At 35.6% G+C, this 22,139-nt stretch overlaps 2 protein-coding genes and 1 pseudogene across 2 annotated transcripts; 1 reads left to right on the top strand and 2 right to left on the bottom strand.

Moving 5' to 3' along the window:
- Positions 1-4,808: 4,808 nt before the first annotated feature.
- LOC114381610 lies at positions 4,809-8,928 on the bottom strand (annotated as a pseudogene).
- A 5,362-nt stretch (positions 8,929-14,290) lies between these two features.
- On the bottom strand, positions 14,291-14,935 carry LOC114381609. Its single transcript, XM_028340870.1, has one exon. The coding sequence runs from the start codon at positions 14,933-14,935 to the stop codon at positions 14,291-14,293; it is 645 nt and encodes a 214-aa protein (XP_028196671.1).
- A 937-nt stretch (positions 14,936-15,872) lies between these two features.
- LOC114381608 lies at positions 15,873-18,821 on the top strand. Its single transcript, XM_028340869.1, has 3 exons — positions 15,873-16,781; positions 16,917-17,988; positions 18,232-18,821. The coding sequence occupies exons 1-3, from the start codon at positions 15,873-15,875 to the stop codon at positions 18,819-18,821; spliced, it is 2,571 nt and encodes an 856-aa protein (XP_028196670.1).
- Positions 18,822-22,139: the final 3,318 nt, after the last annotated feature.

Genomic DNA, 22,139 nt, shown 5'->3' with positions numbered 1-22,139 from the left:
AAAACACAAGACATTTGCTGGTGTCATCGTTGGTTGAGGAGACGTATTTCAAGACCGCATAACTTTTTGCTAATAGAGGTCGACAAACTCAGGCAATGATCAACTCTGGCTCACAGTATTCTGAAGTCGTCTTCTATGCAATGAATAGCAATCAACAAGAATCTAATACACACATTGTAAATGAATTCGACAGACACAATCACACTTTTATTATAACAGAGACTCAATCCCCACTTGAAACACCAAGGCCACCTGGAAGGTTTAGAGTAATTTACGATCCCAAAAGTGTGATTGTGGTGAATATCAAGCTAAACACTTACCGTGTTCTTACGTCATGGCTACCTGTAAATCTGTCAATGTTGATCCCATGACCTATGTGTCAATGTTATTCACTTTACAACACATTTTGCACATTTACGACAACTCCTTTGGTTTATTGCCACACGAATCAATGTGGCAAGAATATGAAGGAGATCAGTGGGGTCCTGATCCAAGGAGAAAGAGGACTGCAAATGGTCGTCCCATTTCAACTCGCATTCTTACTTAGATGGACAAAGACGACAATGAACGACCAAGTAGAAAAAAATGTGGACTTTGCCGACAACATGATCATAACAGAAACAATTGTCTAAATATATCCTCTTAAATTTTTCCTTAGTCAATTACCATTGTTTAAATATTTTATTGATAATGCAGTGTAATATTCTTCTATAGATAAATTATTGAAAGCTTTAGTTTTATCATTTTTAATTAAATCTAATGACATAAATAAAGTAATTATATTTAGTAAAATAATTAAATTTAAAATTTACTATTTTTACTAAAATCAATATATTATTATAAAAAATTCAGATTTTAAAACAAATATTTAACCAAAAATATCTTAAATAAATTAAATAATATAACAAAAATAATTAAATCTAATGATATCATTTTTTAATAACAAAATTATAAAATAATTTTTCTAAAATTAATTTATTAAATAAATATTTTTAAAATCTATTAAAAATAATTTTATATAATATAATATTTAACTTTAATTAAATTTTAATTTACAATAAATAATAAATAAATAAAAGAAAGAAAGAAAAAAGCTGAAGAACGGAAACCCGACTTCCAAGTGCAAGATAAAAAGACGTGTACTTTGGGAAATTTTTTTCTAAGTAGTGTACTTTAGGCATTATGGAGAGAGAAGTAGTTTAGTACAGGAAAAAAACTCAATGAACTCGCTTCGTGATATGACTATAATTTATTAAAAAAATATCAGTTTAATTAAACAATTTAAGATGTTAATATTTTCAATATAATATACTTTTTGCTAAATCAGAATGTCATAATTAAATAACCAGCTATTATAATTAACTTAAAATTTATAAAGAAAAAACAACTAAAAGGAAGTTGTCGTTTTTAATCATTCACAAGCATCCCCTGGTATATAAGAACTAATGGAAAACTTAGTCAATATATATTATCGTAAATAGAAATAATTTATGAGTAAGAGTAACATTAACTGTATAACTCTTATAGACACCCTCCTCCCCAAAAAAGTTTGATTGGTAGGGATTAAATAATTGTTAAAAGTTGTCGAATTCTATTTTATCTACTGGTTCTTTATTTTATTTTTTATTTTCTCGTGAAATGACGTAGATGTAAAAATTGAATAGTTTGAAAGCAACTTTGAGAAAAAGTTTTGCAAAATACTATAGAGGTGGTAGCAGGTGGTAGCTTAGTGATGGAAAACGTGAGAATTCAACTATCTTGGTGAGATCTTCTACGTTCCAAGAAGTTTCAAACTTTTGCTTAAGATAAACCAGTACCATCTCTCACCAAACAGACCCATACTTTTAAATGAATAAAAGAAGAGAACACCGACCCGGGTTATTCAAAACCTCAACCACCCAAACAACCGGCAGGACAAAACATACCTGCCATGCCAGCTAATTAGTCATTACTATAACTGACAAAAAGATTTGAAAGGGGGAAAAATCGATGCAAATTGTGGTGGAATTACACTGCGAGGTGGGGCTATGATTTGTCATACTGATGTAACTTCATGGTAGCATGCAGCGGGTGAACGCTTCACAACCAGCACAATGATAGCAACCCGCACTATTAAGAAATCGGAGACCACATCAACGACGTGGACCCACACCAGGCCCAGTAGGACCATCAGAAAGCCTACCCGCTTTGGGGATTTCGTTTGAAGCCATTATCCCCATTTCACTATTCCACTATTACATTTTGTTATCTCTATTACCTTACTCACTCAATTAGTTGCTACAATAAAGGAATGTTCTCATTCTGTTATGATAATTCTCAAAGAATATTACCTTTTATGCAATATTTTTCTTATCCTCTGTTCTTTATTGAGTTTTGGGGTCTATGAGACAACAAGCCTCAGCGTTAAGACATATGAATGGTTGTTTAAATTTTTAAACAACAGTGTTGATTTCTGAACAACAGAGGCAAAGGGTGAAAAAGGGTAATATGTGATGAGTTCATAGCCTAGCTAGAAGATCATTACAACTTTAATTCGTGAAACATACTATACACATAATAATAAACTTAGGCTATGATGCCAATTGCCAAAGTAGCTAGCATATATATCACTACTAAAAATATCCTATTTTACGACGCACATTCTACGTCGGTCATACAGTATCCGACGTAGTAGTGCACACGGTGGCATTTACATAAATATATACGATTTTTAAACGGTACATTTCGTAAACGACGACGTTTGAATTTAACCCCGTCTTTGTACCTTTGGTTGAACTTATCGAAGACGGTGCGTTTGTAGACACCGTCGTAGAAATAAAAGGATACAAAGACGGTGTTGCTTATACACCATCTTAAATTTTGTACTATATATACTCGTGTTTCCATTGATTGAACACTTCATCTCCTGTCTTCGAAAATCCTATAGCAAAAACCTAAAACCTAGCGCGCTGTGAACTCATCCCACTCGATCTCCTTTCCATTGACTCCTTTGTGCCCACCCTCACATTGCCGTTTCCTGACCTCCGTCGTGCCCACCCTAGCTACCTATTGTTCCCACCACCGCCATAGTCGAAGTCGTGCTCTTTGGAGTGGTGTCGCGACCTTGCTACTGTCAAGGTAAGGATGTCGAAGTTTTTGAGTTCTTGTTTGGTGATATATATGTGTTATAGTATTAAGGGTTTACTTAAGTAAGACTTTTAAAATGTGATTATTAATGTGTTGAGTTGCCCTAACAATGTCATCGTTGAATATGCCAAAAGGATTTGAAGGCCAAAGGGTTTACTTAAGTCACAGTACTAAGGAAGTTTATGTTCTTGGTGGTTTTGGTTTTGCGTTTTTCGTATCTGGATTTATTACATATACATTTGTGGTTTGGATTATTTTCCTCCATTATTAGATATGCATAACCTGTTGGATTCAAATGACAAAAGGAATCTACGTTACTATACTAGTTTTCGTCTTCACACTTATTAGGGTTATTATTATAATTATAAAAATGCACAAGTGGTTGGATACAATTTTCGTCTTGCCCCACTGTTGAATAATGTATTTTTTTATTTGCGTTGTGTAGTTTTTGGTTTTGATGAATAGTATGACACTGATTGTTAAGTTTGAACTGAAACTAAGAGTCCAACAACTGCTATTCGAGTTGGATAATTATTTGGCACTAGGTTTTGGAAAAGTATAAAAGAAATGCTCTTGGGTCATGGCTGGAATAGAACTATCCCCACATTTGTAATAATATCTGGTTGCAGCTTGAACACCTACATGAAGAAAGAAATATGTCTGAGCTTAGTCCTAACAAATTAGAGTCATTAATTGTAGTTATTATTCAATTGATACCATTGTTTTTGTTTTCATATAGTCACTCAGAATTTATTTTTAACATATCATCATAAAAATCTTATACTTTGTAGCTTCATAAATTTAAAGTGTATAAATAGTAATGTGCTTAACAACAAACAATTAAATATTGTTATATGATTGGGGATATTATTAGAAGAACTTCAATCTCGGTAATTTGAAGACGCGACTTTCTTAATGTGGACTTGGCTCCATAATTTGGAGAAGGACTTTACATTACATTTTAATCAATGGTCTAGTAACTTCAGACATCATTTTTTGCAGCAGTAGGGGTTTCATTAGGGAGTAGGGATCAATATATGTATACTTTGCTTCCCATATTTTGGTTCCCAATCAGACTTATGTTGTCTGACTGAGGAACCATTTTTATGGTGACTAACTCTGTAATCAGTACCTCTGGTACTTCCAGGTTATATATATATATATATATATATATATATATATATATATATATATATATATATATATATATATATATATATATATATATATATATATATATATATATATATATATATAATTTATCTTTGCTGATAAAAAAAAAGAAGAGTAATAAATCAGAAATTTGAAATTGCAGTGAACAAAGCTTCTTATTGTGGGTTTGAATTAATTTCGTTACATTTTTTCAGAGGAAGTTATATCAATTGGAAGAGTTACTCAAGAAGGTTAAATTGAAGACCATAAGGACTGAACCAGCTTTTGAATCTATTGCTGCCACAACCACAAGGTACTTTTTGTTTATTAAATATACTTTGTGCGTTTAGAAATGATTAAAAATAAAAAATTTTCTTATGGGTTGTTATTGGTTGGTAACTTTGTGTATCTTAGTTTTTTTTTGTTGATTGGTAAGTTGGTATTAAATGCATGCGTGTCAATTTTGATTGATGCTTTGCCAAGTGATTCAGCAATCTTACTGGCAATACAGTAAGATGTAGACTGAATGGTTACCATGGGGTTGATTCAGCAATCTTACTGGCAATACAGTAAGTTGGTATTAAATGCACCCATATCAATTTTGATTGATGCTCTTTCACCTCACCAAACTCAACACTTTTTCCTTTTGTGCTCTTCTCATTTATCTCTACTTTCTTCATCAAATCTTGTATGGTGATTTGGAGGTTTGTCAACTTCTGTGCATCACAATGAAGTCTTTCTAAAATCTTGCTTTGGTTCCCTTCTTCGCGTGGTAGTGTCAATCTTCTTGAGACCTCTAACTTGTCCACACTCAACTCTTTTTCCACCAAGGAATCTGTTGAAGGATACCTATTTTTGGGTTCCTTGGTTGTTCCTCTTTGATGATTGCCAGCAGCCATCTTCTGTGTCTTTTCAGCTTGCTTGCCAATCGTGGCATCCTTATCTGCTGTTTCCCACAACTCAAGCATTTGGTCAAGCATGATGTCTTTCGGCAGAACTTCAATCTCGGTAACTGGGATAGATGGCCTTGCTTGATCTGGTTGAGTAACATGCTTGCTTGCTTGAATGTTCTCTTCATTCTTCAGTTTAAGACTTTCATTTAACTGCTTAACTGTCCTTGCAATTGCATTGATCCTTCTCTGCATGTCTTGGAAGTAAGAGAGTGCATCTGGTGCCATAACAGTCTGATCTTCATCTGATTGTCGACCATTTTCAGTGCATTCATTATTCACCAAACAGTTAACCTGAAAATGCTGATTATGATAAAATTATTACTAAAAAGCAGATTTTTTTTTTGGAAGGCAAAGATATAATATATTATAAAATAACAAGTACCAGAGGTACTACATAATACATAAAAGGGGGTCCTGACAATTCAGGAGATACAGCACCCTACACAAATGAAAACCCTACTAACAAAAACTTTAACTAAAAGCTATAGACATATTTGAAGACCAGCTATAATAAGGAATCTGGAAGTTCCTTTCCCAACCCCTCAATCAGGTCCATGCAAGGAACAGAGTGCTATTTGTCAACCTAGTGATATCAAAAGTTTGATTCTGAAAAATGATATCATTTCTGAGCCTCCAAATTGAACTTGTAGCTGCTATCCACCACATTGTCCTTCTTGTGTTAGAATCCTTTGAAGTTGCTGAGGAGTAGTGCTGGAGAAAATTATCCAAAGGCCTGTAGTGAAACACCTTGTCTTCTTTTACCCAAGAAAGGAATTCCCACCATATAGGCATAGTTTTGCCACAGGTGAAAAATATATGGGATGCAGTTTCGGGTTGACTATGGCAGAAGGGACATAAATCATTATCTACCTGAATCTGCCTCTTGATCAAGTTGTCCTTCGTGGGAAGTCTATCCCATAATAACCTCCAAACAAAAGATAGGGCTTTAGGAGGAAGTTTGACCTCCTAAAGTTTCTTGAATCCCAGGTACTGACCTTCATCATCCATGTCAGATTTAATAACTTGATAACCAGATTTAGTTGAGAAAATCCCAGTGGATTCAGCTCTCCAAACCCAGGTATCATTGAGATTGTTGTTTACTCTGATTTGGTGGATGTGATCAATGAAATTAGAGGCTATCTGCACCTCATTATCAAACAAGTGTCTTCTCCAAACCATATTCCAGACCTACCCATTCTCTATCCAGGATCCCACCTCTGCCACCCTTAACTCTCTTTGGGAAGAAATATTGAATAAATTAGGGAATTGGTCCTTTAGAGGAACTCCTTCATCACCCCAAGGATCTTCCCAAAAGAGGAATTTGTCGCCTCTCCCCAGCTTCCACCTGATTTGATTATCAGCACTGACCACATTCTGATGTTGAAAGATGGCCCTTAAATCGGCCCACCAAGTAGAAAAATACTGGTTTCTAGGTCCATGCTCCAATCCCCTCCAGCCATTGTACTTAGAGTTCAAAATTCTGGTCCAAAGCTGGTCTGGTTGATGGAACATCAGCCACTTTCATTTGAACAGCAGAGCCTTGTTGAGACTTTGAATATCTCTGATTCCCAACCCACCCATATGCTTAGGAGTGCAGCACTGGCTCCAAGAAATCCAAGCAATCTTCCTACCATCTGGTTTTCCCCCCACTAAAAAGCAGATTATTGAGAAACTAATTTACGGAGACAAAAAAAGTAGTTTATTTAATTAGATACATTTGGAAATTGATCTATTCCATATAAATCATAGCCAATGAAATAATGAACCATATGTTACAAACCTACATGCTTCACATGTTGATATAATCAACAAAACAAAATCATTTTATCCTAACCACGCAAACTATTATTGGTTGAAAATACAAAGCATTGGCAAACAAACTAATTGCAAAACCAGACGTCATTACAATTTACATATCATTTTGTAAGACATTTTGGAAGCCTCCAAAAGTCTCTGACACTCAACTAGAAGGGAGAAGTTCTTTTTCTCCAAATCATCAACACATTTCTGCAAGATGAAAATTTGAACATGAGCATGTATAGCTCTGTCCAGTTCCTCCTCATATTCCTTTTTCTTACAATTTGCATCTTCTTGTAGAATATGAATTTGTAATTCCTTCTCAGCCAATTCATCTTCATTCAATTTCAAAACTCTGGAATTCTCTTCCCTCTCAGAATATAAGGAAACTAGTAGCTCTTCTACCTTTTGAAGTGCAGACTCCCTTTCTCCTTTTTGTTCCAAATGCTTCAATTCCAATAAACTGTGCAGTTCCTCAAGATCTTTTAGTGTTTGATGAGTTATGTTCAACTGTGAAACTAAAGTTTCTTTCTCTTGAAAGATACTGGACTTCTCATGGTCAAGTGATTGGCATGTGTCTTCTAATACCTTGGACTTCACCCTTAATCCTTCAAGTTCAACATTGACATCAAACAGTGAATTTTCCAATAGGTTGCTCTTTTCTGATAGCTTCTCCAGCTTTTCAGTTGTGGACTGTAACTGAGAAAACAAGGTGGCCTTCTCAGCAGCAACATTTGATTTCTCCTCTAGAAGAGATTGGCATGTTTCTTCCAACACATTTACTTTTCCTCTCACACTATCCTGCTCGACATTGAAGTCTGAAAGGGAATTCTCTAAAACTGTATTTTTCTCCAGAAGTTTCTCCTTGTTTTCCAATTTTAGCAAAAGAGCTTCTTTCTCTCCTTTGTCAGCCGCACAAGTTTCCTTCAACTTTAAATTCTCATCTTGCAATTTTTTCACAGCTGATCCAAAGTACTGTGGGTGTATGTCAGTTGACCTGACCTCCTCTATGATGGCTTCATGTTTTTTATTCACATCATTAAGCTCCTCTTTAAGACAGTAAATTTCTTGCTGAAGAGCATTTGTTTCATCAATTCGAAGCTCCACCTCCTGTTCAACTTTCTCTATTGTTTCCCTCAAATTCGAAATCTCATCCTGCTTATTTTGTATGGACAAAGATGAAGAAATTTTGACCTCATTTAGAATTTTGTTTGATATTGATTTCCCTGAGTACTTCATCCTCTAAAGCCTGCTTACGTCATTCCACATTCCCCAGTATTTCCACTTTACTGGTAAGTTCAGAATCAAGAGATCTAAGCTCTGCCTGAGACTGAGAATGCAACTGCTGAAGAGTTTGGAAAGCAGTTTCAGCCTCAATGAATCGTAGTCTCTCGTCTTGTATGCAACCCCAAAGTGTACCCAATTCCTGCTGCTTCTCGTTAAGTTCTTCACTTTGAGACCCCATTTTTTGTGCCAAAGATTGTAATTCAGACTGCAGCGTGTGATTTGATGTCTCCAAGAGAAGACACTGCTGCTCATTACTCTGTAACTTTTCAACCCCATCAACTATCTTGGAATTAAGACTACGCACCTCCTCTTCAGCACAAGAGAGCTTATACTCCAAACTGGAAATTATCTCCAAGCATTGCTGATAACGGAGAGTGGCATCTTCCTTTTCTTCATTAAGTTTAGTGACTTGTAATTTCAAAGCCTTCATTTCTTTTTCTGCTATATCAGCATGCTCCTGAATCCTTATTGCATTATCCTCAGCTTCTTTTATTCTCTCCTCCAGTTTAGATATTGTCTCTAAGCACTGGTTATATTGAACAAGGGTAGCTTCCTTTTCAGCTTCTACTCTAGCAAGGTCCTGCTTTAGGGACTCAGAAAGCTCATAAGTTATTTGTCACTGACAGATTTGGGTGCTTTGGTGTCCACTATTATAGTCTTCTGATGGTGAGCAAAGAGTGTGGGGAACATATGGTGTGACCTGGGACACTTTCTGCATATTACTTATGTGTGGTTGAAATAAGCAAAAGCTTCCTCATCTTGGTTGTTCAAGTCACCTTTGTTCATAACAAAGGGTAAAGATGTTTCATCATCCCAAAACAGAACCCTCACAGCCACTCCTTCCTCTGCCTTCTTCTTCAATAGTTCACCTAATATACTTAAAAATAATTGACATCTGAAAGTTGGTGGCTAATATAGTTAAAAATTGTGAAGTTAACTTATTAAATTATAATTATTTAATAAAATTATTTGTTAAAGTAATTAATAAATATAAAATGAGTGAAAAAAATGCGTATATAGTATTTTTATTTTATTGATTAAAGTATATTTTGGGTGTTTATAATTTTAGTTTTCAAATTCTTGTAATTTTTTGTTTGTAGATCAATTATGTTATTTTTTTTTCATTTTAATTTCAAATAATACATTTTAAAGTATTTGTAATCAAATTTAATGGTATATATAATGGTATAATGTTAAGTTATCTTGAAGTATAATGTTCAAAATAATAGAAATAGAGGAATGGTTAAAATAAACAATCTATAAATATGTTGAAGTTTAATGGCTGAATAATAAAATAAATATTATAAATAATAGAATAATTAAAATAAATATTATAAATAATAGAATAATTAAAATAAATACTGTAATATAAAAATATTCAAATAATAATAGAAAATAAAATAATATTATTATCTATCATTATCAACATCTTATATAATAAAAGGGTAGCATCTTATGTAAAATAGAAAAAATAATAAAACCCTCCTGTTGACTTATTATGAGTGAAAGAAGAGAACAAAAAATATAATAAAATGTAACCTATAAAATCCAGTGTTACATAAAAAGAAGTGAAAGAGAATCTTATAAATATTTTAAGGACAATTTTTTTAACAAAAAATAATAGCTAATTAAAAAGTAGCATTTTTAAAAAATACTGTTTTGAAAAATGTTACATAACTATTAAACAAACTTGTTTTTGCCAAATATTACTAAAAATAATTTTTAACTAAGTTAGTAAAAAAAATTAGAAGTGACTGGAAAGATGTGGCAAACACGGCCTAAGTTTTTGAATAGTATATTCTTACTAACCCAAGCTCATTGGTATAAAATCTTATCCATTATCTTAGTTCTTAATCCTGTAAATATAAACATAAGGTTTTACGACAGGTATATATACTTATTTTCATACACTTAGTTGTATTTTCCTTTTCGCTCCAAGAGTCGAAGACACTATATATGACTCTCACTTTATATGAAGTCATTTTTATAATAGGATATATACTTATTTACGTACACTAGCTGACTTAGTGAAGTTCCAAACATAAAAAATGATATTTGCATAATATATAATGTGAAGTTAAATCATATCAAATTAAATCCAGCTTGGTGCTAACGTTAACGTTATATATGTCAAACACAGCATCAGAGAGTTAATGGGTCAGTATGGAATTTTTCTTTAGAGTTTTTCACTTTATGGCTTGTCTTTCTCGATCAATAATATTCCTCCAATTCTAAATACTTTGTGACTATGCAAAGACTTAATTGAAACTTGTTTGGAGTAGCAATACGGGCGTAACATCTATAATAAGATGAAGGGTATATATCCTTCAACTTGTGAAGAAGGGACCTCACGAAGAAAATAGAGCACTACTAGTTGTAAAGAAAGAACAATTGATCATGCCCTGGTGATTGGTTTATAGTGGAAAATAAACATGGATGATAAAGATTCCAAGTTTATTCAACTGATGATACATATCTCTTAGGATATATCCTCCTCCTCCTCCTCTTCTTCCTATATGTCCAAGTTGAGCAGCCTGTTTCAACAAATTATCAATGCTGCAAAAGGCATATTGAAACAACTTGGAGTATGAATTCAAGATAGCAGACAGCAATCTCTTCCATGCATGGTTACATCATTATTTTCTCAATAACCCTCTGTATCCAATCGCCATACCCCCGTATCACTATAATTGTATAAACATTTCATAAGTGCTCCTAGGAGCAGAGAATAAGATTGTAAAATAAATTGAATTTCTCACATAAGTTAAAATCAATTTGTGTATTTAACTTTTATAATTCTGTTATTGAACTTTTCCAAAAGTTATAAGTTGATCTTAAGTTATTAGAAAAATTATATTCATTCTACCTTCTTATTTATCTTTTTTTTTTCTTTCTTTCTCTCGATTCTATTAGAGTTATTATGAGTGATAAATTTCTCTCTTCAATTATTTAACACAATTCGGAATACCTCTAGTTTAGTATTTTCCTTTTCTTTAAATATTTAACGACAAATTTATATAAACAGGAAATAATGTAAACAGTTACTATGGTCTCTTCTTGTCTGCTTACATGAGTTGAAATCTCACTATATTCTTAGTTGTCATGGACTCATGGCGAAGATGGGATAATGCAGTGTGTTTTAGCATAAATGATAGGAGGTTTGCACTGCAAACTTTTAGTTTCTAGTTAATTATTTTCTTGGTGCAAATTATGTCTTCGTAGCATACTAGTCCACTAGAAATCATTAGAGGACGAGTCTTGAGAAAGCCACATGCTGAGATGGTTACCTTGTATTGAATTTGGAGTTTCTTTGTTACCTTAGTCCTCCAACTTGCTGCAGCAATCACTCCTAAGCACTTCTTTTTCTTCATTCCATTCTTTACATTTTCAAGTATGAATCTCTCAGCTTTACATCCAGTGAGGATCACTGCACCATTGCCTATAGAATCAACCAACCAAGTGGAGTCAGTTCCCTTCTTATCTCCTGTTCTGCAACCACAACAGCATGAACCACAATAGTCATCTGCTGAGGAATTTATAGCCATAGACTCTACTTTGAAGCCCATTTTCTCACATCTTTGTATGAGAATTTGGTTCGGAAAGCTTTCCTTCTTGCACTTTTCTGTTACACCAATCCTTCTTTGTATGATGCAATCAAATTTTATAATCTCTAGAGGCTGATATTAGTAATCAAGGAAAAATAGACATTCCTTGGTTTCTAATTTCATTCATTTGTTATAGTTTTTTCCCAAGATCTAAGGGGGTGTTTGTTTCAAGGTTTCTAATTACATTCCTTGGATTCTTATTTTTGGTGGCATTACTATGAGCAAGAACTCCATTCTCTGGTATTTTAGGGAAAAAAAACCATTTGATTAGTGTACCGTCCAGATATGTCTTGACTAAGCATGATGTGGCCCCTTATGAAGCTTCATCTGAGTTCAGAGCTTCAAGGACTGTGTACCATGGCACTCGGATATAACTCAGTCAAACCTGATGTGCCCCCCTATCAGGCTCCATTGCCTCTATTGAGTGAACAGCTTGGGGCTTTGCATCATCTGGATATAGAATCCAAGATATACTCAACCTCAACCCATCCCGTTGCACATTCACTTCTCTACCCCTCCAGCCTGATAAATGTTTATGCCCTATTAACAAAGCAAATTGACCTCTAATTCCATATGAACAATAGGTTGATTTTCAACAATATCCCTAAGTCAATCAAACCAATACCTCCCACCAATTGATATCAGGACTGGTCACAATTTAAGCTCCCATTAAATTTTCCATCAATATACCACCAGTTTAACCCCATCACATGGAACCTTCACCCTTTAGACTCAGGCTAGGCTAGTCCAAGCTCCCTTTCTGGGCTAATATGGTCAATGAGAGTTGTATGCATCATTATCAATTCCTGAATACAGATGCAGAGCATTTGACCCCAAAACTGGTATAGTAGGATAGTAGATAGTGGAATAACCACTATTATGAAATTTATAGATATAAATTAAGTAATTTATATTACATTATATGCTAAAAAATTTAAAAAGTTACACAAATAGTTTCTTTTAAAATTTTTTTTCTCAGCAAACATAGATATGATATATTAATAATGAGTACCAGTGGTACTGAAGTTACAAATTTTAGGGGCCAGCTGGTTCCTATGATTATTAGTAGGAACAAAGCCAGCACCATAGCACCCTGCTACCTAACCCATGCTACAAAAGTCCAGCCCTCACACTCCCAAGCTAAGTACAGAAACCTAGTGTTAGATTGGAAGACCATTGATTAAAGTGAACTGTAAAATCTTTCTCGTTGGACTTGAGCCATGACCAAAGTAAAAGCAGAGCATCATCCAAATGCTAGCTGTAATTTGTAGATGCCAAGATATGATGTTGTGATATCAGATTCAATAAAAGAAAGCAAAATCTAAGTACATGTCAAATGAAACAGGGCAAGGGCATAGAGATTCCATCCAAATGCTAGGACAATAATTTCTACAATACAAATCAGATCATATTGGAACATTTCCATTTCAAAATTTACACTCATTTTTTTTTGGAGCCATTTCTTAATTATATATTCTTGTCTTGCAATGATGATTTCAGCTTTGTATAGCTAGAAAGAATATGATGTAGTGAAGACCTTCTTCCATGATTTCAGCTTTATATATTACTGTTGGAACTCTGTCTTCACTGCTTTCTTTAGTAAATGCCTTGCAATTTAATTATGTATCATATCAAGTTGATTGCCACAAATTATTTTCTACATATTACACAAATGTTTGTCATAGAAGCGGTTGATTGACCAAAGTGTTATTATTTTTCAGGCTGAATCAGGCACCAAAGAATCACCAAAGAACTCCTTTCATTATTTGCAGGTGTGTTTATTGTTTCTAGTAATAGTTTAAAATATGTTTTTGAAATTCCACAAATCACAAACATGTATGATGCCTGAAAACATGTATTCGTTTAATGCCTTCATATTCATGCCGTGTAATTGTTCTTTTGAGCTGTCTAGTATGATGTTTATTATGTCTTTTTGTGCCAATATCGTACAATTACGAGAGTACCATAGGTACTATAGGAACAACTATAAATTAACCCCAATTGTGGTTGAAAAGATGAAATTAGAGGATGGTATTGTGGACCAGCTACACCCCATAACTTAAGTACATGTATGCTGCACCTCTTGGAAGAGGTCTCAGCATTTACCCTTCCTTTGTTGTTTTTTTTGCACGGCAAAAATCAAATATATTATGTATAAAATTCAGTACTAGGTGTACTGAAATATTCTACAATAAATCTCTTCATCTCCGCCTTTTTATGTCCTTACCCGACCACCCCCAGAATATGTATTGCAAGCTGTTCAAATTTCTCTAGTCCCCTTGCATGCAGACCATGTCATTGACCGCTGGAAGATGGCTAATGGAGTTCTCGTTCATGAGACAACCTGGTCTTGACCTCCACATGCAACTGCTACATATGGATGGTGTAGTCCCTGGTGTAGTCCTTCTCTGCACATTTTAACCAAGACCAAGTGTGGAACAAGGTATCATCCATAACCTTTTCAGGATCAAACGGCTGGTTCTTGAAAATCATGGCATTTCTATGATGCCAGATGGAGAAGGATAGAGCTAACCACAGAAATTTCCATCTGTTGTTTATACTAGCTTTGTTGTTCCATTGAGTGAATTGCAAAAAGTGGTTCTTTGGGTCTGTGGAAAAAGGACCCACTCTATTAACCCATCTCAAAGGCTCCCACCAAAGTCTCCTTGTCATTGTACAGTTGAAAATAAGATGATTAATCGATTCTTCTTCATGATGACAAAGAGGGCAGCTATAAGAAGGCATTGTGACCTGTCTCTTTCTGAGATTGTCCCTAGAAGGGAGTCTATTCTTGAGGAGTCTCCACGAAAAAGCACTCACTTTTGGAGGAATTTTCAGTTTCCACATGGTGTTTAGAACATTGTCTTGACTAACACTATGATGAGCCCCCTGTAGCACCTTGTAAGCAGATCTTGTTGAAAATAAACCATTAGGATCTGGCTTCCACCACAGAATATCCCTGCTGGATTGGTGTATGTGAGCAGAATCAATCTCCTCTAGAAAGTCAGCTGCCATTTGTATTTCATAGTCAAAAAAGTCCCTTCTCCAAGATAACTTCCATTCCCATCTGCCCTCCACAAATTCTCCCATAGAATTAATTAGAGAATTCTGTTGTTTACTTATTACATATAATTGGGGATACTTTCCTTGGAGATTACAGTTGTCCTCCAGCCATAAATCGTTCCAGAAACTAATATTGGACCCCGTACCCACCCTCCACTTTAAATTATCATTAAAGCAGTTATTGTGTTGCTGCTGAAAGATACTCTTTAAATCCTGCCACCATTGGGAAGTGAAATTTCTTCTACCACCAGAAATCAGCTACTTTGACATAGATTATTTTTCCCAAATTCAGCTGATTTGATTTTATAAATGTTTCAAAAATGATGTTGAATTTCAATTACACCACTTTCGTCATTAAATTTCGATGTTGTCGTTTGTGCAGTTTTTCTTGATTTTTTCTTATAAGCATTGGTAATAGAGGCCAACAAACTGAAAAATGCCAAATCCCTTGAAACAGCTATGCACCATTTTACTTGTTAGCATTGCTGGTCCAACTAACTGCAATTGCTAATGTGTTTTCCACTGCAGTGTTTTGTACAAAAGGTGCAGTTCTGGTGTGTTTTCTACTGCAATTGGTGCTCTATGCTTGTGATGCATGTCAAGTAACCCCTATGCCACTAACGTTTGACATAGAAGGTGTAACATGGATCGAAGTTGGATGAACGCATCACGTATAACTGAAGAGTACGAGAATGGTGTTGAAGAGTTTTTGCAGTTTGCTCAAAGTAAAGCGCAACCTATGTGGGGAAAATTTTTTTGTCCATGTGTGAAGTGTGGAAATGGGAGGCGCCAAACAATTGATGACATAAGAACTCATCTTATTTGTGAGGGAATAATTCGTAGCTACACAAAGTGGATATGACATGGGGAATCCCTCGATACAGCTGACATGTCACAGCCTGACGATGTTACTACAGACAGCGAAAATCCTATAGAAGAAATGATTCGCGATCTTGGGCAAGAGGGGTTTGAAAAGGCACATGCAGCGTTGTATGACAACATAGAAGTTGATTCAAAAATGCCTTTGTATTCCGGCTGCATATCTTTCACAAAATTGTCAGCTGTGTTAGCTCTGGTTAACTTGAAGGCTCGATTTGGGTGGAGTGACAAGAGTTTTAGTGAGTTGCTGATGTTGTTGAAAAACATGCTTCCTGCTGATAACGTCTTGCCAAAGAATCACTACCAAGCAAAGAAGATTTTATGTCCAGTTGGGATGCAGTACGAAAAAATTCATGCATGTTGTAATGACTGCATTTTGTATAGAGATGAATTTGCTGAACTAGATTACTGCCCTGTGTGCGAGGTTTCAAGGTACAGACTGACCAACGGAGATTCTACTATACTAGTCTCAGACGCCGACCGCCGTCCAGCAAAGGTGTGTTGGTATCTCCCAATAATACCAAGGTTTAAGCGGTTGTTTGCTAATGGGGAAGATGCAAAAAACCTTATATGGCATGCAAATACCAGAAAATCAGATGGATTGATGCGACATCCTGCAGATAGCCCGCAATGGAAGGCAATTGATCGTCTGTATCCTGAATTTGGGGCCGAGCCTAGAAATTTAAGGCTTGGTCTTGCAACGGACGGAATGAACCCATTTGGAACCTTAACTACTAACCATAGCTCGTGGCCCGTTTTGCTGTTCATTTATAATCTCCCTCTGTGGTTGTGCATGAAGCGAAAGTATGTTATGCTGAGTATGATGATAGCTGGTCCAAGACAACCAGGTAATGATATTGACGTATATCTAAGACCGTTAATTGACGATTTGCGGAAATTTTGGGATGAAGGGGTTGATGTATGGGACGCAAATTTGCAGCATGCTTTCAAGTTGCGTGCAATGGGTTTTTGTACCATCAATGACTTTCCAGACTACGGAAATTTAAGTTGATATAGTGTCAAAGGACATCACGCATGTCCTATATGTGAGCAGAATACAAGTTTCCGCCAACTTAAACATGGAAAGAAGACTGTGTATACTAGGCATCGAAGATTTCTCAAACAGTATCATCCGTATCGACGATTGAAGAAGGCATTCGATGGAAGTCAAGAACATGAAACCGCGCCAAATCCATTAACTGGCGATGAAGTATATCAGCGGGTCAAGGATGTCGTAAATATGTTCGGCAAGTCCCAAAAAAAACCATCATCCACTTCAAACATGTGGAAAAAGAAGTCTATTTTCTTTGATCTTCCGTACTGGCCCGATCATCATGTTAGGCATTGTATAGACGTCATGCATGTCGAGAAAAATGTTTGTGATTCTTTAATTGGGACCCTCCTAAACATTAAAGGCAAGACAAAGGATGATTTCAAGTGTCGTCAAGACTTGGTTGACATGGGTATACGTCAGGTGTTGCATCCTATCTCAAAAGGTACCAGGACATATCTGCCCCCAGCCTGTTACACAATGTCAACAACTGAAAAGAGAAGTTTTTGTGAATGCTTGCGTAATATCAAAGTCCCACAAGGCTACTCTTCAAACATCAAGAGTCTTGTGTCTGTGAATGAGCTTAAGTTGGTTGGCTTGAAATCGCATGATTGTCATGTGTTAATGCAACAACTTTTGCCTGTTGCAATCCGCGGAACATTGCCTGAGAAGGTCCGTGTTGCAATCAGTCGCTTGTGTTTCATTTTTAATGCTATATGTGCCAAGGTCATTGACCCTAAACAGTTGGATGCTTTGGAAGATGAGGTTGTCGATGTCCTTTGTCAAATGGAGATGTTTTTCCCTCCTTCATTTTTTGACATTATGGTACACTTAGTTGTTCATCTGGTAAGGGAAATAAGGTGTTGTGGTCCTACGTATTTTAGATGGATGTATCCAGTTGAGCGGTACATGAAGGTCTTAAAGGGTTATACGAAGAATCGACATCGACCAGAGGCCTCAATAGTGGAAAGATATGTTGCTGAAGAATGCATTGAGTTTGCCTCACAGTACATTGACTCATTGAAACCTGTCGGTGTTCCTGCATCCCGGCATGACCAGCCAATAGCCGGCAAGGGTACTCGTGGATACAATGTTGTGACAATGACTAGACATGACATGTTACAAGCACATTTGTATATATTAAACAACACAACAGAGGTGTTTCCGTACATAGAGGCTCACAAAAAACATGTTAGAGATAGTCACCCCAAAATGAACATGATGAGGGTATTGCAAGAGCACAACAAAACTTTCATAAATTAGTTTAGACAAACAATACTTGCTGATAAAAGTGTTTCCAGACGACTGACATTGTTAGCCATTGGCCCAAATCTGAATGTCCCTACATGGAAGGGGTATGACATTAACAATTATTCATTCTACACAAAGTCCCAAGATGATAAAAGTTCGGTACAAAACAGTGGGGTCTGTGTTGATGCTGATTCGGAGCACTTTTCCAGTACATCGGATAACAACCCCATTCGAGCATCCATGTCTTACTTTGGTGTCATTCAAGAAATTTGGGAGGTTGATTATACATCATTTAGAGTGCCTGTTTTTAAGTGTCAGTGGGTGAACGGGACAACGGGTGTGTTTCAAGATCCATTGGGATTTACTTTGGTAGACCTTAGTAAGGTGGCATATATGGAGGAACCTTTCATTATGGCAGCACAAGCCAGACAAGTTTTCTATGTACAAGATCCATGTAATTCAAGTTTGTGTGTGGCTATGCAAGGAAGACCAAGTGGAATGAATTACCATAATGATGAGTCAACCCTTGACATTGGTCAAATGTCTGGTTTTTCAAAACAATTGCCTTCAATGAATGAAGCTGATGAAGTGGATGATGGACATGCAAATCGTGTAGATCATGATGAAGGTCTATGGGAAAACATCCCTACAGGCTGAGTGCGAAAGTAATGCTTTGTTTAATGTGTAAATATAATGATTATGTTAGTATTACGCCTTTGCTTTTGTTAATGTCTAAATGTAATCGTTAATATTAATTGTGTATTTTATTTACAGGATCATGGCCACAGATCCGACGTCTCCTCCGCAGTCCGATGGTCAATCAGAGGCGACTTCCAAGAGGAGTAGAACAACGACACGGTTGAGAACATTGACATTAAGAACCGTGGATCAGCCCAGACCGGCAGTTTATGTGGATCCCGCTACCGGGAGAGCATCCGGACCGATGCGTGAAAAGTTCCACAGCTACCTAGGCGTAGTGGCGCGAGAAAAGGTTCCCATTATCCACAATAATTGGAAAGACGTACCTGAAACGCTAAAGGAGATTGTGTGGAATGACATTCTAGTAAGTCCTTCATACCAATTAGAATATTTGAATTAAGAATCAATTTTTCTGTTAAAAACATAATTGACTATAACAAATAGTTGTCCTTTATAATCTCTACATGTGTTTGATGCCCTTTATTTTAAATGACTTGTCCTTTATTTGAATAGTTAATCACTATCCTAGACTCCTATATTTGTAAAGAACGGCACAAGGGCAGTTTTTATTTTAAACATCAATATTAGTTAGTTAGATGAGGTTGAGAACAAATATTGGCATATCAAAGTTAGAGACCAGAACAAATCATGTGTATAATAACTTCACAAATTTAAATTGATAACTTAAACAAATGAAAATTGGCATGGGTTTTGTGTTAGGGAGCAGGGGTAGTATTTTTATCCTTAAAAACTTAATAGCGTAATGCATATTATTTTTTATGCTAATGTAACCATAAGTTTGATTTTTATGTTATACTATTTTTTTTATGGAATAAATTGATTTGTATCACTGTAAACATCCCAAATTTCCTAAAGCTATGAAAATAGCTGCCTACCCACTTGCACCGCCAAATAAAGCATTGCTTTCCAATCCACATAATCCAGTGGCCCTCCAAATATTATCATTAATAGGGACTTCTTTTCTTTTTTGTTTTTTACAGAGACTTAGAACTATACAAACTCAGTTAATACTTAATAGCATTTTTATCACACAGTTTTTTTTTTGGAAGGCTGAAAATATATATATTATTAATAAGAGAACCAGTACCAGTGGTACCAGAAAAAGAGATTATCACACAGTTAATACTTAATCTTGTGTAAGTATAATGTTTTTATATTAACAAACTATTTTGTGTTTGAAAAATTTACAATAAAATCAAATGTTTTAAAACACGCTTTAAATAATAATATTTTTAATATGTTTTCAAAAGAAAGTCCAAATTAAGGTTAATAACGTTAAGCACATCTGAGAACAAAACCTGAAGTTGTGCAAAGAAAATTACTCTAGTATTCATCCTTATCATATATGAAGGTACTGAAAATGAGTTATTAAATAATTTATTATTATGCATTTTTGTATCAATATTTATTATCATCCTTATCATTATATGAAGCTAGTATTAAAATCTTTGTCTTTAGCCTTGAACCAGGACCAAACTAGATATATAGCATGATCCATGACTTTATAGGGATCGAAAGGACTTCCTTGGAAAATCAGATTGTTCCTATGGTGCCAAATAGAACTAGTCAAGGCGATCCACCATCCACCCCTTATGTCCTGATTTACAGGATCCCCAAAGCCTTCACAAAATTGAGTAAAGTGGCACTTTGGGTGACTTGGAAGGGGACCTACTACCCGGATCCATCTCTAGGATTCCCACCATAAACCTTTTGTCAAATTACAGTTGAAGAATAGGTGACCCACATCCTCTTGTGCATTTCCACACAAAGGGCAGTTTTGGTCCTGGATATTAATGTTTCTTCTTAGGAGATTGTCTTTGGTGGGGAGTCTATTTTTAAGGAGTCTATTTTTAAGGAGTCTCCAACAGAAAATTGATGCCCGAGGGGAAATTTTCAACTTCCAGATTTTCTTATATATGTTCCCATATCAGTTTGCTGTACTAGGAATAGTGCAGAAATTGTAAGCTGATTTAGTAGTGTAATGACCATGGGGTTCAACTAACCACACCCTACAGTCTTTACCCATGCTTGAGATGAAGGAGCTTTGCTGTCTACTAATCTAAAAAAGTTGATTATACTTCTGCTCAAGAGTGTAATCTGCCCCTAGCCACCTATCTGTCCAAAATTTGATTCTTTCCCCACTCCCAACCTTCCAAGTCATATGCTGATTGAAAATATTAGGATCCGACTGATGGTAAATCTTTCTAATATCCCTCCACCAATGGGAATTACCCCTCTTGTTAGAATGAAGCTGGAATTCTGACCAATTCCCATATTTACAATTTAGGACTCTAACCCAAAGCTGCTGCTGACCAGATGCAAAGGCCTAAATCCATCTACCTCTAAATTTTTTAACAGTGATGATTCAAGTAGCACTTTTCGAATAAGAATAATAGAAGAGACGGGTGGGGAACATTATTGATTACTACAACGTGCTCCTTCACTAGAACTAAACTCTTAAGTCTTAACCAACAAGTTTTATCAATGAGATAGTGAGCAAGAGGCTTTGTATGCTTAAAACATGATAGCCATAATTGGTTATACATAATATTACTTTACACAGTGCAAACTGTTTTCCCTTTTCCACACTAGTAGGAGAGATATATTCCACAGTTATCTTCATAAGGTGCACAAGTTTATCAGTCTTATTTACAGTTTTCAGCCCTGGATTTACTGTTCCAATAGTACTTAAATCTTGCAGTTGCTGGGGTGGGGTAGGACAATTTTTAGCATGCTAAAATCTCGTGTCTAGCAGTTTTTGCTGGGGACATCACAAATTCGTCTGCATAATCCTTGGAAGCAGCATCTTTGTACGAGCAAGCAGAAGTTATTTCCTTGTTTATTGTGCCATGCACATTGTCAACAACTTTAACATAAAAGAGATGAAGAGGTAAGTTACAATTGCAAGTCTTAAGTTATTTCCTTGTTTAAATCACACCAAGCTTAATATTGTTAGGCTTCTTCCTTGTGTCAACTTGTCAAAAGGTGCCCTCTTAGGAACAAAGAGGATAGGCTTAAAGTCCAAGTTTCCCTCACCTGAGAAGTGCTTCACAGGCAAATGCTCTTGCAGTCATTGGTGAGACTCTTGTAGAAAGCATAATACTCCTCCTTTGTGATCTCCTCAGGCTCTGTCATCCAAATGGCCTTATGCTTGTTCACCAACGAGCATTCATGTGACACTACCTAGCTGAGCAAAAAAAAAAAATGTGACACTTCCTTAATCTTCTTTAAATTTTTTTCTTCCTTCTCCTTCTC

The sequence above is a fragment of the Glycine soja genome, chromosome 13 (assembly GCF_004193775.1).
Source record: "Glycine soja cultivar W05 chromosome 13, ASM419377v2, whole genome shotgun sequence".
NCBI lineage: Eukaryota > Viridiplantae > Streptophyta > Magnoliopsida > Fabales > Fabaceae > Glycine > Glycine soja.
Note: the sequence above shows the minus strand (reverse complement) of the source record. Positions and strands in the feature narration are given on the sequence as shown.